At 46.3% G+C, this 15,077-nt stretch overlaps 3 protein-coding genes across 7 annotated transcripts in view; 2 read left to right on the top strand and 1 right to left on the bottom strand.

The window, feature by feature from the left end:
• FAM227A (family with sequence similarity 227 member A) overlaps positions 1 to 820 on the bottom strand; it is a 58,581-nt gene extending 57,761 nt beyond the window's left edge. Inside the window, exons 1-2 of the mRNA XM_011354388.2 lie at positions 716 to 820; positions 279 to 608 (exon numbers count right to left, since the gene is read on the bottom strand). The gene's annotated coding sequence lies outside the window, so the exon portion shown is untranslated. The remainder of the gene's footprint in view (positions 1 to 278; positions 609 to 715) is intronic.
• A 21-nt stretch (positions 821 to 841) lies between these two features.
• CBY1 (chibby family member 1, beta catenin antagonist) lies at positions 842 to 8,981 on the top strand. 5 transcript variants are annotated; one of them, XM_023527437.1, is made up of 7 exons: positions 873 to 981; positions 3,030 to 3,099; positions 3,243 to 3,351; positions 5,755 to 5,870; positions 6,711 to 6,816; positions 6,897 to 7,015; positions 8,207 to 8,981. In XM_023527437.1, the coding sequence occupies exons 2-7, from the start codon at positions 3,046 to 3,048 to the stop codon at positions 8,285 to 8,287; spliced, it is 585 nt and encodes a 194-aa protein (XP_023383205.1). In that variant the 5' UTR covers positions 873 to 981; positions 3,030 to 3,045; the 3' UTR covers positions 8,288 to 8,981. The 5 variants fall into 5 exon arrangements, with proteins under 5 accessions (XP_011352691.2, XP_011352693.1, XP_011352695.1 ...); XM_011354389.2 differs by lacking the exon at positions 3,030 to 3,099 and having other exon boundaries at positions 842 to 981; XM_011354391.2 differs by lacking the exons at positions 3,030 to 3,099; positions 3,243 to 3,351 and having other exon boundaries at positions 860 to 981.
• Positions 8,982 to 13,038: 4,057 nt separating this feature from the next.
• On the top strand, positions 13,039 to 15,061 carry TOMM22 (translocase of outer mitochondrial membrane 22). The gene is made up of 4 exons (XM_011354394.2): positions 13,039 to 13,197; positions 13,462 to 13,580; positions 14,046 to 14,163; positions 14,359 to 15,061. The coding sequence occupies exons 1-4, from the start codon at positions 13,081 to 13,083 to the stop codon at positions 14,431 to 14,433; spliced, it is 429 nt and encodes a 142-aa protein (XP_011352696.1). The 5' UTR covers positions 13,039 to 13,080; the 3' UTR covers positions 14,434 to 15,061.
• Positions 15,062 to 15,077: the final 16 nt, after the last annotated feature.

The raw sequence follows: 15,077 nt of genomic DNA on the forward strand, positions 1-15,077 counted from the left end.
TTCAAGCCAGAGACTCATGGGTCCTGCCCCTCACTGGCTGGATGACCTGGTGCCCTCACTAGGCACCCAATAAATATCCCTTAACAACCCTGCGTTTCTTCATTTCTCAAATGGAACCAATACACTCTGTTAGAACTTTAGGAGATCTAGAGTTGATTCTCTAGTAGCTCTCTGGCCCTTGCTCACTGTGAGACCTTGAAGCGGCCCCTGAGCCTCAGTTTCCCCTGCTTGCAGAAGCCTATGAGAGTCGGGCGTCACCATTCTTCTGTCCGTCTTACCTGAAGATATGGACGGAATCAGACGATCTCGAGGACGGTTCCGCCACGGGCTCCTCAGGAGACCCTGCAAAGTTCTGGATGGGACACCCGATCTCCTTTGTCCCCACATCCACCCGGATGGGGTGCCCACCTTTGCTATGGGGTGCCCACCTTTGCTTTGTGGTGAGGTGGGGGGGGAGGAAGAGGAGGAGGAGCAACAGGGTGAGGCCCATTTGGCTACTGTGAGTCCTGGCGTTCTCCAGGCAACGTCGGGCGCGACCACGTGCCACTTTCCCACGACAAAGGAACGGTCGCGAGCCACCGCCAGACTCCGTTACCACGGCGACGGCCCTAGTAGGTTGGGGAGACCAGACCAATAGGTTTGTGGGGAGGGCGAGTGCAGTTCCTTGTTCTAGCCTATAGCAGGGGGGCACTTAAGTGACTCCATAAGGCCATACCTTTGTGGAATCCGTTCAGCATCTCGAGGACACTTCTCACACGTTTTTGGTGCTTCGCGAAGGACCTCGTTGGCGACTCTGCCGCGCCGGGAACACCCCCCCCCACTTCTTTGATGGTAGATCCCGGGGCGGGGCTGCGCATGCGCGCACTGGGCGGGTGGCGGAGAGGCGGGCTGTGGCTGTTGCGACGCCTGACGTGGACCCCGGCAGCGGGCTTGCTGGTGGTCTCAGAGTTTGCTGAGAAACCGACTTCTGGGTCGCGTCAGGTACGTCTCCAAGCCCGGCGTCGCCCGAGGTCTGAGGAGGGGTGGGACTCCCGGGCGCTCCCCTGGGGACTCAGGGCGTCCCCGCAGCTGGAGCTGCCGGAGGGTGCCCGGCAGGGGGGCGGAGGCCGGCTTCACCGCAGGCCAGTCACAGCCCCTCCAGAAGTGTGTTTCCTCGATTGTCAATTGGAGTAGCAATTCCTCCCCGTAGGGCGTGCCCATGAACGTTTGTTTGTTCTCTGGCATCGGTTGAGTCCATCAGCCCTGGGAGGCGGTGTACCTGCGCTGCATGTACTTGGCCGGCTCTGAACTCTGGGGGACGCGGATCCCTTGTTAGATCAAAATAAGCTAATGTATTTTATGGCCCATTGCAAACTGTGAAGCGCTGCACCGCGATGAAGTGATTATCACCAGCGCAGAAGGGTAGGCCTTATTTGAAGGCCAATTCCACCACCTTCCCACGCTGCGATGCGGGCAAGTTATTTAGCTTCTTTAAAGCCTCAGTTTTCTGATCTGTGGATGGGGACATAATTTATTTGCCAAGGTTGCCGTGAGAATCACATGCCACAGCTTATTATAAACACTAAAGCACTTTTACAACCTTTGCGCCAGGGACCGTTATTTTCTCTGATTACAAATCAAGAAGCCTGAGGCCCAGATGAGCGCTGGATGATAAGTACTGGGGTCCGTCCCACTGCGGGGGAAGCGGCAGAGCGAAGGGTGGAACCCAGATGCTCTCCCTTCACTTCGTTCGTTCTGAGCCTTCTCTCACCAGGGAGTTTCACTAGAAAGAGGGCTGCCAAGGGGCCGACCAAGACCTCTAGGTGCACAGTAATGTTCCAGGAACCCAGGATCTCAGCCAGAGTTGTGTGTGGATTATTGGATCCGACTGAAAAGGCAGCTAGTCCAGACCCTTCGTTTTCCTCTTCTGTTTCTGGTGATGTTTGTTTCTCAGTTTAAGGATTATGAGAATTCGTGAGGTCATGAGTGAAGTGTCCCAATTAAAACTCAGTAGGCACTGAGGGGCAGAGCCAGGCCAGGAACTTGGTCTCTTGTGTCCTGGTGATGTATGCGCTCAGGCGCAGTGGTGCTCTTAGCACAGTTGTGGGCTTTGCAAGAACAACTTGGCTTTTTTCCCCTTCAGACGTCTCTGGATGTTTGGAGAGACAGAAGCTGCCTTTATTTATTGTTTTTTTTTTGTTGTTATTCATTTGTTTTGTTATCTTCCTAAGTAGTACATGAATATGTTATTAATAGTTCATTAAACCCAGAAGTATATATTTCTCTAACATAATTTTATATTGTAACATATGAAATTGCCACTGTTTGGCAATTCCATTGGAGTCAGCCATCCTGCTCCCCTTCCCAGATTTAACCACTGTGAGCAGTTTGGTGTCTCCTTCCAGATCTTTTTCAATTTTTTTACATGCACCCTTATATATATTATTGCTTTTTTTTTTTTTTTTGTCATCTCATATGGGATTATAGTATACAGGTTGTTCTGCAACTTGCTTTCTTAATGTTAGAGTGTGTTGGAAGGCTTTTCAGGTCAGTCCACGTACAGCTGTCTCATTGTCTTTCTTGACCTTTAGTATTCTCTTATAAGAATGTGCCATGATGTGTTTGGCTATAGCAACCATTGGTAGCCATTTCGGATTGTTTCTGATATCAAATGTTATCAACAATAGAGAACATTTGAAGTAGATTTGCCTGCCAAAAAGTATGCATATTTAAAATTTTGCTAGATTTTGTCTAATTTAAAAATTATAGCATCTTAGGTTTCCACCAAGAGTAAATGAAGATGTCTTTTTCTCCACATCCTCACCAACATTGGGTATTAGTCATCCTTTAAATTTTGCCTGTATGATGGATGGAAATGCTTCTTTTTATGGTGTATCCCACAAATTATGAATACCAGGATAATTTGATATACACCTTTAGCCCACTGACCGTGGCTGTGGACCCTGGGAAAGTCGCCTAACTTCTCTGAGCCCTAGTTTTCTCATCTCTGATGTGGATAGGAAAATACTTACTTTATAGGGTTGCTGCAGGGAATACAAGAAATATATGAAGTGTACCCAGCACTGGACCCAACCCATAGTGGATACGCAGGAAGTGATAGTAGGTAGTTTTGTTACTGTGCCCTTTTCTTTTATGAGTTAAAATCTTTCTTCCTGGATATTCTTGTTTCATTCTTGTGTTGCCCTCTACAGACGTAAGATTAATTGCCTTCTCTCTTCCACCCTTTTTCTTTTCTCCAACAGAAGCAAAACATCCACTATGTTTTGGATGACATGGTAGCACAACTTCAAACTCCCTCAGCATCTTGGTCCCCACTGCTGTCCTGTTCATCACCAAGCTGGAAACATTCTGGTTTGTCCGAGTTCTAAATTGTTGTGCCCAGACCCAAAGGCCATCCTCTAGGTTGTGGGTCTACTGGTATTTTTCATAGCAAACACACAGCTACCAGTAAAACTCTCATGAGCATACACCGCTAAATATCTTTATTTTTATTTATTTTATTTTTGTTTATAAATCATATATGCATATATACATATACTTCTGTGTTATATATTGTAAAACCTCCAAAGAAGCTTTTAAACTTTTATTATTCATTTTAGTGATATTAATTTCTACATCACTGAAAATAGCACAGAAGTTTTTCTTCATGTTCTCATTAAATGTCTTGCTAATTGTGATGCATTTATCCTATGAGTTATCTTTTAATGATAGTTAATATAAAACCTTTTTCAAATAGTCTTGAGAACTTTCCTCTGTTTTTGGCCAACTTCTTGTCAGATATGATTAACTCATTACTGTTTTTATTATAATATGGTGAAGGAAGATCTTATGCGTAGGAGTAGGGAAAGTGAGAGCTGTTACTTTCTTTCGCTCGCTTATGCTTTCATCATTGTTATCTATAGCCTACAGATTCTTAGAAGGAATCTTTTTAAGCTACTTGTGTATTTTAAGTTAAAATTGAATAATATTGGGAAGAAATGAATCTTGACCCCTGTCTCAGACCATATGCAAAAACTAATTTCAGACAAATCGTAGTCCCAGATGTGAAAGTTAAACAGTAAAATTTTCAGAAATTAATATATGAAAATATCATGACCTTGGAGTAGGCAGAATTTTTTAAATAGGACACAGAAACACTAATTTAAAAAAATTGGGAAATTAGATTCCACTAAAATTAAGAACTTCTTTAATCAAAAAGAAGCCAGTAAGAAAGCAAAAAGACAAGTTCTAGATTGAGAGAAGATATTTTCAGTATTCCCCATATATACAACAAAGGACTTGTATTCAATATATGTAAAGAACTCTTACAGATCAATTTAAAAAATGACAGACAACCCAATAGAAAAATGGCAAAAGACTTTAACGTGCATGTCACCAATACGGTTATCCAAATGTACAATGAGCATATGGAAAGGTGCCCAATTTAATTAGTTATTGGGGAAAAGCGAATTAAACACAGTGTAATACCACAACATACCTACCAGAATGGGTGAAATGAGAAAGATAGGAAATGCCAAATGCTTACAAGGATCTCTTGTACACTGTTCACAAGGAGAGATTGGAAACCGTTTGGCAGTATCTGCTAAAGCTGAATAACTGGACACTCTATGACTCAATAATTCCACCCGTAGGGCTAGAACCAGAGAAGTATACTTACGTGTACGAAAATACACATCCAAGAATATTCTTAGCAGCACATTTTTAATATACAAAAACTAAACAGTTCAAGTGTCCGCTTTATGCAATGGAATATTTTACTGCAATGTGAACAAACAAACTACAGCAACATACAACAACATGGATAAATCTCACAAACATTATATTGAGTGAAAAATCTAGACACAGATGAGGACAGCCCTTATGAGTCCATGGTTCTAAAGCTGCTGGGCGAAGCTTGTGGGACGATGAGATGTTCTGTATCCGGATCTGGAAGGTGGCTACACAGAGTGTGTGTGTGTGTGTGTGTGTGTGTGTTTCAGTAAAACTTCATGAAGTCATACACTTATGATTTGTATACTTCTCTATATTTATGTTATACATAAATATACTAAAAGATTTCCTCTTCCTCCTCCCTACCTCCTACCCCTCAAATGGGTAGTGTCAGTAAATCGACTTAGCTGGGCCTGTGTGAATTGTAATAGGTTGCAATATGCTGTAAACAATATGGCTGCGATGTTATGGGCCTTCTTCTTTCACTGGACATCTCACCATACAGGACAGGTGACCTTTGACATATGGACTGAGTGAGGGGCACTGTTACCAGTCTGAAAGTGAAGTATAAGTATAGCTTTATTTCTTTAAAGTGGGACATGTGCAGAGGCTGTTGCCTACTGCGATTCTTACCAGTGTACAGGAAGAAGTGGGATTACATTCCTCACTCTAGACTGTAAATCTGGCTGGCGGTGCCAACTTGTGACAAAACTTAAGACAGGCGAGTTAGGCACATGCCTGCGGTTAACATAAACTCTGGAGCTACACACATCTGTGTTCAAATACTAGCTCCCCCTTAGGACCTTAGCCTTTCCAAATCTCATCTGTCACATGGGGCCCATAAGAAGGGCTAAACAAAGGGTGATTACGAGAGTTGAGATATTGCAAAGGTTTTAGCATGCTGCCTGGCACATAGCGCTCGACACGTGGGAGCCACTACCGGAGTTGTGAATATATGAGATGTACATTTCTGTGTTTGAGGACAGTGGCATAAGATCACTCACTGTCCCAACTATTTGTGCCCCTGACTTGTTCTGACCCTAGGACAAGGGAGCATTGACCTTGCCTTTGTCAGGCCAAAGATGCCTCTCTTTGGGAATACGTTCAGTCCGAAGAAGACACCCCCTCGAAAGTCTGCTTCTCTCTCCAACCTGCACAATGTGAGTGTCAGTACGGGGCTCAGCCCGGTGTGCTGTGAGGGGGCATCAAGCCTGATCTCTGATGGGAAGTGGGGTCCTGCAGAGGCATCCAGGTAGTAGGGCATCCTTTCCATTCATATTGCTATTGCTAAAATCATTTTTAACTCCTGCTTGGGAATCATCATCAAAGCTTTTTCAAGAACCTAATAAGACAGTTAATCTCATTATGGTTTTCGGCTCCAAATGTTATTATCCAATTTGACTTCACTTTATGCCCAAGATTTGGCCAGAAAATGATTTTAGTCATGTCTAAGAATCAAATTCATATTCAAAGGATAATGTTTTGCCACTACTAATGGCATTCAAAAGGATATGTCACAGCTGTAGAGATCATTTCCAAGCTCCTCGAGGGCAGAGCTGGTCGCGTTCATCTCTGAATACCTAGTACTAGTCCTGACGCAGGGTGGGTGCTCATGAAAAACATGGTAAAGAACAGCTATTACCACTGATAGGGCGTTGGCATTTTATACTTTTTCCATGCTGTATATAGCTCCATAAGCAAATGATAACTTAAGGACTTATTACATTTAAAAAGGATTATTCACAGATATAAAATAATTCATTGTACAAATTTCAGCATACATAGCTTTTTCAGAAAACATCTGTTTTATAAAGTAGTACATTTCTTCTCTCTTATAGTTTAAAAGTTGTTGTACCTCGTTTGATTTTCTGACTTAAAAAAATTATCAAATGTGCTGGGTAACGATTAGAGAAAAGAAATGAGTGGTTGGGATCCTATAGTTAGCGGGAGAGGCGCTGGTTGTGGCCCCCTGAAGCCAGCATGTAGTGTCTCCCCCACAGTTGGATCGGTCAACCCGGGAGGTGGAGCTGGGCCTCGACTATGGAACCCCAACTATGAACTTGGCGGGGCAGAGCCTGAAGTTTGAAAATGGCCTGTGGATAGCAGGTGAGCTGATTTCCTGCCATTTTGTCCAACAAGATTGGGGAAGAAAACTCCACGTAACGCTGGTTCTGTCCTTGCTCCAGAGACAGGGATTAGTGGGGGTGTGGACCGGAGAGAGGCACAGCGTCTGCGGCGGCGGAACCAGCAGCTGGAGGAAGAGAACAACCTCCTGCGACTGAAAGTGGACATCCTGCTGGACATGGTGAGGAAGGTGCGGGAGGGTTGCTCCACCCCAGGTCAGCCCGGCCAGCTCATACATCTGGAGGGCCAGTGTGCCCAGGCACGTTGCTTCGAATCCAAAGACACAACACCACATCAGACACAGTCCCTACCCTCAAGGGCTCACATTCTAGCAGAGAGAGAGAGACAGTAAATGTAATGACAGTGCCTCGTGGTAATGGCAAGTGTTAGAGTCTGCAGGACCTGGCATCAGCACATGAAAGAAAGGGACTTTGTCAAGACGGGAGACAGGAGACATCACAGAGGAAGGCATAGTAGAGCTGAATGTGGAACGGTAAAGGGAGGACCGGAGGCTGGGGATGAACGCATTCCAGGAAGGATAGCCTGCTCACGGCTTGGAGATGCCCCATACCAAGCAGGCATTAGTCAGTGCCCAGCACAGACCTGCCTAGGGGCACTCTCCGCATTGGTGTTGGTTTTCTGTGGCTGCAAAGAACCCAGCAGCCTGCTGGGCCTAGAGGTGCAGGTGAAGATCTGTTGGGAGGCAGGAGAGCGTTCGCTGGTGGACGCTGGGGTGGTTAAGAGCACGCGTACTGGAGCTCAACTGTCTACGTCCTTGCCCAGCTCCTCCGCTGGCCATGTGGCTTTAGGCAAGTTACTTAACTGACCCGTGTGAAGAAACTTAGTTTCTTCAGCAATAAAATAGACATGATAGGAGGATCTACCTCGTAGTGAGTTAATAATACTAGTAAAGCACTTGGAATAGTGGATTTCTCAGGAAGCATGGCTCTTACTTCACTGTAAGCTGACCTCTGCTTTAGAGAGGTCATTGAAAGGTTCTGATGAGGAAAGTGGCATTCTTTTTTAAGGACTTTCTCCCCTAATCACCATTAAGGTAGCTACAGCTCAGAAACAACTAATCCTTTAGCTTAGAATTGCCAGTATCTGCCTTTTTCATCCCGAGGCCTGCTGTCCTTAACGCGTGAGTGCCGTGCAATGCTAGGTGGTCAAACACGTTGAGAGAGTGGATTGTGAGTGTTCTTCAAGTACTCGAGGTGGTTCCATTCTGCCCAGTTACAAAGGGGTTTCCATCAGGGAGGCTGGCAGGCAGTGTTAGAGAAACACCGGGGGCCTTTGCCAGCGCACAGGGCTGACCTTGCAAACCTAAATTATAGCCCAGAAATGTCCTAACAGTCTACTGTTTCGCTTTCAGCTCTCTGAGACCACTGCTGAATCCCATTTAATGGAGAAGGAATTGGACGAACTGAAGAGTGTCAGTCGGAGGAGGAAATGAAGGCCCCAAAGACATTCATGAGAACAGGGAGAAATCTGTTGAGCAGAGGAGTAGGACATAGCTGAGGGTTTTATAGCCAAACTATTGGATTAGGTCCTGGGAGAGTGTCATATAATGGGGCCAGAAGGCACTGGCACCCTTGAGTTGGCAGGAGGAAAGTGACAACGTAATGGAGAAAACCAGGGATTCCAGGCCAGGGCAGTTAGTAGCAATGTACTGTGGCTGCATGGCACCGGGAGGCCAGTCTGTGAGGTCTGGAGTGATGGTAAGACTTGGGGTGCTCTCCAGTCACTGAACATACAAACGTATCTGTCCCTGGTCCATCCTCATTGGACTGGCACTGTTGGGAGAAGCAGCTGGAGATTATCCTGCCACCCCCTCACATTGGTGTTTGGGGCGTGGCACCACCTGTAAAGAGTCCTGTGTGAGGAGGTCTCACATGAGCAGCTCTCCTGGTTCTCTGCCCCTCGGGCCACTCTGTCCGTCCTTCAAAAAGTATGTGTACCCCAAACCCACAACCTCCTGGCTTCAGCTTCTCAGTAGCAAGCACCAGCCTTCCACACACTATATTTTTGTGCTACTTTCCTGTTTACACTATTTTTTTTTTTTTAATTAAATGATGTTATATAATCTGTGGCCAAAGTGAAAAAAGAAGCATCAGTTCTTGAAGAAGTAAATGGAACCTGGAGTCTTAGCTTCTTTTGCTCTATCCAAAGACAGAATTTTCAGGTTATGGGACATGGCACCATTGCAGGAGATACATTCCAGCTTCCTGGCCATTGGCAAGGCTGACCTGGAACAGAAACAGTCCCTCTGCCCAAGTTCCCCTGCCTCCTCTGGGGAGTTGGGACGAGCCCGGATCCCGCAGGGACCAAGTAATTGGGGTGGAGACTGGATTCCTAGGGAGAGAATTCATGCCTGAGTCAGTGAGCTAAGCTGCTCTGGCTAGAGGAGGGAGCCGGCCAAAGTCAGAAGGAATCCAGCTCCCAAGGTCAGCGGGGAGGGCCCAGAGGGTTGGGACAGAGCCCAGGGCTTCAGTCCAGGGATGGCTACCATGGTCAGCAGTTACATGCTCGGGACAGGGTCCAGGACCTGGTACACATTTCCTCAGCTCAGCCCCGTGGAGCAGGGGCCATCGGTATGCCTATTCACAGACAGGGAAACAGACTCTGGGAGGTTCCGCAACGTAGGATCAGAGAGCGGAAGTGTAGGAGCCTGTGGACTCAGCCCAAGTAAAAGAGAGGAGCTGGGTGGGGCCCTGCCTCAGACGGATTCTGCTGGTTCTCGTCCATCCTTCTGGCCCGCTCAGTGGATGCATAGGAGCTCCAGCCCGTAACCTTACTTTCCGACATAGAGAATAACAGAAGAAATTGGAGAAGGATACAGATATATGCAGGGCATAAATCTCCAGGTGCAGATAACAGAAGCAGTTGAGAGTTGCAGTTGAGAGTTTGCTTCTTCCTAGACCACTATCAATTAGCAACCATTTATCAAGCACCCTTGATAACAGACACCTATTTCTAATTCTCATGAGAATTCTTCAAGCTTGTCATCACCCCCTGCTTTTAAAGAAGATGAAGAAACCAGCTCAGCAAAGCGACACAGCTGGAAAAAAGAGCTAGGACGGAACCCTTGAGAATCATGGGGGCAGATTTGGTTGTTACAGTGATGTGTACCCCCCTCCACACCCCCACTGGCACGTGATGGGGCTGCAGCCAGTATGTGGGACAGTTCTGCAGTGAAGGACTTTTATTTTGAGTGATAAGGGAAGCAAGCCATTGGTGAGTTCTAGCAGAGGAATGCTATGATTGACTTGTTTTTAAAAAGGCTCTGCTGAGAACAGACTGAAGGGGTCAAGGCTGGGACTGGAGAAGTGGCAGTAGAGGCGGTGAAGTGGTCAGATTCCAGAAATGAACTAAAGATGGAGCCCACCAGTGTTTGCTGATGGACGTAGGCTGTGAGCTGCATCAAGGATAATCCTATTGATGGAAGTCTCTAAGAGAAAAGGGGAAAATTACCCATATCTCACCACCGTAATACTTTGTTTCCCCCATTAAGATGCTACATACTTGCAAGATTTTACCTATTTAGTCAGATACAACCTTTAGGTTCTGGTTGAAATTCTTCCTCCTCAAAGCCTTCATTAACCAAACTACTACTAATGGGCCACCCAAGTAAAGAGTGCTATCTGGTTGACATTTATTATCTCTTGTAATCACTAAAAGTTTTGTGAATTTTTGTGCCAAGTGTCAGATTAGGGAAGAACTGTTACTGAAGAGCTGAAATAGAACATTCTGTGGTGTGAGGGAGTGAGGACAGGATTACAGGCAATAATCAGAGGAAGTTTTATAGTTTGAGATCTAGAAATCCATCTGCACAATTGTACAGATAGAGAGCTATTGGGTGTTTTTTATCAGAGGACAGGCCTTAGAGCTTTTGTAAGATTCTCAAAGGGATCTATGCCCTCCACCGACCCATTAAGAACTACTGTTTTACTAGTTTCAGATTCAACAAGACGACAGGAAGGGTGGAAATCATGGACTCGAGGGGGAGGTGGAATGAGTGGCTAGGGAGCGGGGTTCTAGAATACCCCATCTCTATCCAAAAGGCAGAGTCACCTTTGCACCCATGTGCTTCCCACACGGGGCATCACCTCTCACTTGGTGGTCCCTTACGTGTCCCCTTGTCCTTCAGCTGTGACCCCTGGCCTTGCATCAGCCTTACCATATTTGCTGCCATTGGGCATTTCTTCTTGAAACCCTCAGTGAAGCCACACTTGGGTTTTCCTCCTTCCTCTCCAGCAGCTCCTCCTGGAACTTCTTGGGATAGAGACACCTTCACCCCGGCCTTACTTTTTTTGGGCAGGGGGGAGGAATTTTTTTTTAATAGTTGTTATAACTTTTTAATTAAAAACAATGATTGTTGCAAAATACATATAACAAAATTTACCAACTTGACCATATGTAAACACACAGTTCAGTGGTATTAAATACATTCATAAGGTGCAACCTTCACCACCATGCATCTCCAGAACTCTCTTTATCTTATAAAACAAACTACACCCATTAAACTGACTCCCCATTTCCCCCTCCCCCAGCCTCTGGCAACCATCACTCTACTTTCTTCTGTGATTTTGACTAAGTATCCTGCTGACCTTTAAATGTTTGATTCCACAGGGCTCTATCTTCTGTTTTCCCTTGCCACTCTGCCATTTCTAGATCATATTATCTACTCCTAAGGCTTTGAATACTCTGCACTGCCTGATTCTCAGTATTTTTTCTTACCCTTTGACAATTTTGATTGTCGAAAGAGCTCTTTAGCCGTACACGTAGGTTTTTTTTTTTTAATCACATTGCTCTTGCGAATATAAATAAATTGGTCAAAGTTTTCCTAACTTCTTCACATTAACATTGTTACTTTCCACTTGATGTCATTGATACCTGCACTTTCCACGTAAGATTGCCTTCTGTATCTTCAAGAGTTGGTCTTTCAACATTTTTTAAAAGAGCCCATAAAAAAATTAAAAGCCATTGACACTGGGCTGTTAAGCTGCCCTTACATTGATGCAGAGCTAACCTAATTTATGTTTAACACATGCGAAAAAGCATAATTCTTAAATGTACACCTGATGAATTACTCATGTAAACATCACCCAGGTCAAGAAATAGAACTTTATAAGCAGCACCCCAGAAGTCACTGTCCCTTCCCAAATATTACCCCTCCTCCTCTACAAAGGGAATCGATGATCATCCCCATGGACTGGTTTTGCCCGTTTTTGAACTTTAATGGAATCAGAGGAAGCATGAAAACTCTCTAGTCAGGACTGCCTTGTCCAAAGATGAAGAGGGCTGAGGGCTGTATCTGGAGGCAGTGCAAGCCCTTCTACCCCTGAATACGCAGAGGACAGAGCCTCACTTGCAACACTGTGGCGCATCAGATAAGGATTTGGACTACCCAATCCTGAGATTCTCAGATTCCACAGTCAGTTGGCTACAAGTGTATAACAATTTACCCTTGTGTTAAATAACTGTGGGGCACATTATAAAAAATATTTTCATCATATAGGCAACAATTAAAATATGGATAATATGTAATTCTGGGGAGGGTGTGGGGGAAAAAGACACTTCATTCACTATTGTAACAGTATGTGATATATTTGCAAGGGCAATTAGCTAATATGTAGCAAAAATTTTAAAGTTTGTACTTCTCGATAGCAAACCGATTTCTGGAAATCTATGCTCCAGAAATCCTGCAACCTGGTACTGTGTCTCAATTTCCTCAATTCTAAAGTGGGGATAATAGTACCTCAGGACGCAAACAAACAATGCCTGGTACTTGAGTACCTCAGAGTTAACTCTTGCCTTTGTTTTGATACATTGGGACTGTTTACTTGACGTTTCCCAAAAGACCAATAACCCTCCAAATCTCTAACAGACTCCTAAACGACACAGCACTCAGGGAAAACGAAACTGGTTTAGCGTTTCTCTAAGTGCGATCCCTGGGAGGCTTGTTAAAATGCAGGTTTCTGGGCCCACCCTAAACCCTCTGGACAGAATTACTGCGGAAGCACCCCGACTCTGCACTGGTTATAGCAGGTCTCTCGATGTTTGTTTCCACCGAAGCCTCTCCACACCACTACCCGACTTGGCTGAAGGCGGGCGACGACCGCCGGCCAGGGGGCGTCGCTCTTCCCGAACCGCCCCCCCCATCTCCGGCTCCCGGAAGAGCAGCTCTATCAGCGCCGCACTCGCCTCCTCCCTTCCGTTTCCGGTGTTCCCTTCCCCCCCACAGTCATGGCCGCTGCCGCCGCCGCCGCTGGTCCGGGGGCTCCCCTGTCCCCGGACGAATTGCTTCCGAAAGGCGAAGCCGAGAAGACCGAGGAGGAGCTGGAAGAGGAAGACGACGAGGAGGTAGTGGGTCTCTGCGGGGCGCGGCGGGGCGGGGAGCGACGGTCCGAGCGGGAGCGGCCCGCCCGGGGGTGTGGGCTCCGCGTGCTGCGGGATCCGGGTGAAGGTGCGTCGCGAAGCCTGGAGAGGTCGGAGCGGAGGTGTCTTCTCCGGGAGGCGGGGTTAGGGGCCCCGCTGGCTCGGGGTGGTTGGGGATCTGTGCGTGTCCCGGCGTCGGGGGGGTGGTTGCCGCTGCTTCGGCCAAGACCCGCGCCTCCTCCACCACAGCTAGACGAGACCCTGTCGGAGAGACTCTGGGGTCTGACGGAGATGTTCCCGGAGAGGATCCGGTCCGCGGCTGGAGCCACTTTTGATCTCTCGCTCTTTGTGGCTCAAAAAATGTACAGGTAAGGGGCAAGGGCAAAGAGATTGGGATGTGCGGGGGTGACTGGGGGCCGTGAGTGAACACGGACCTTGGAAGCAGCATATCTGGGTTGGAGGCCAGCCTGCCATCTAGATCGTTGAGTGACCTTGGGCTTGTGGTGCCTTAACCTTTTTTAGTCTCAATTTCCTTATGTAAAGTGTGGATTTTTATCTGGCAGTGTCGTTGCGACAATCATTTCAGATTATGTGAGATAATTAACACATAAGTAACTTTTTAAGAATTCAAGAGAATGTTAAAACAGCTATTACTAGAGACACAGCTACCTGAACTGCTCCTCTTGTTTCTGGTAGGAGTATGGTATAAGGGCTGGGTAGAATATGCTTGTCAAAAACCTTGGAGTATGCAGCCTGAGAGGTTTGAATACTGATTGGTTCATGGTGCAGCTGTCTGGTTTTGCTTCGCTATCACGTTCCCCCTCCATCTGCAGGTTTTCCAGGGCAGCCTTGTGGATTGGGACAACTTCCTTCATGATCCTGGTTCTTCCTGTTGTTTTTGAGACGGAGAAGTTGCAAATGGAGCAACAGCAGCAACTGCAGCAGCGGCAGGTGAGCCAAGACCCTGGGCTTTTTGCCTGTGGTGAAGATGCAACTCAATTCTCCAGCACCTGAGTAGACCAGTAGTTAACGTGTGGGAAGACACTGGGCTCCGGTCCCTGTTCTGTGCTGTCCCGCAGTCAGGATTGATGGAAATGAGATCCCTAGGCCTGTACAATACCTTATACTCCTCCTCTTCTTTTTCAGATACTTCTAGGACCTAACACAGGGCTGTCAGGAGGAATGCCAGGGGCTCTACCTTCACTTCCTGGAAAGATCTAGATTGTTACTGCTATATTTGACCTGTCTTGGTGGGAGAAGTTTGAAAATTCAATAGTGTGTGAACTGCTGAATTTTTTTTTTAACTTTGGCACATTGATATATCTAAACCTAGTTGGGGGAATTCTCCCCACATCGTCTCACGGAGAGACTCCCAACTTGCAACTGTGCCCTCCACACTGTCCTTACTTCTTCCTCACTCTGATAGCAGAGTACAGCAATACGGACGGTTACTCCAGCTCTGGCCATCCCACCTCTTCCACTAAATTACTCCTGACTGGAAGACCTCCGTATCTCATTGTGGGGTAGGAACTGATGCCATTGGGGAGGATGCACCCATGACCATTAAATACAACTATTTTGAAGAATGGAGATGCTGAGAAGGGATGTGCACGCTATATGAAATATAAAATGCATTACAGCTGTAGTGTAAAAGCAGCCACTGTGAATTCGTTTGTTGGAAAAGAGGGAGGACCGGGAGCAGCTTCACCACAGGATGGGGACTGTGGAGGGCAGGGCAGGAGCTCATTTCCTCTGCACAGTTTGGCTGTTAGACCAATGTGTGTCTAAAAAGAAAAAAAGTCAGTGCTCACTTTTTGTATTTAAATATTAAAAATGATTCCAACCGAAAGTGTCATGCACGTGCT

Source organism: Pteropus vampyrus, unplaced genomic scaffold, assembly GCF_000151845.1.
Source record: "Pteropus vampyrus isolate Shadow unplaced genomic scaffold, Pvam_2.0 Scaffold16, whole genome shotgun sequence".
NCBI lineage: Eukaryota > Metazoa > Chordata > Mammalia > Chiroptera > Pteropodidae > Pteropus > Pteropus vampyrus.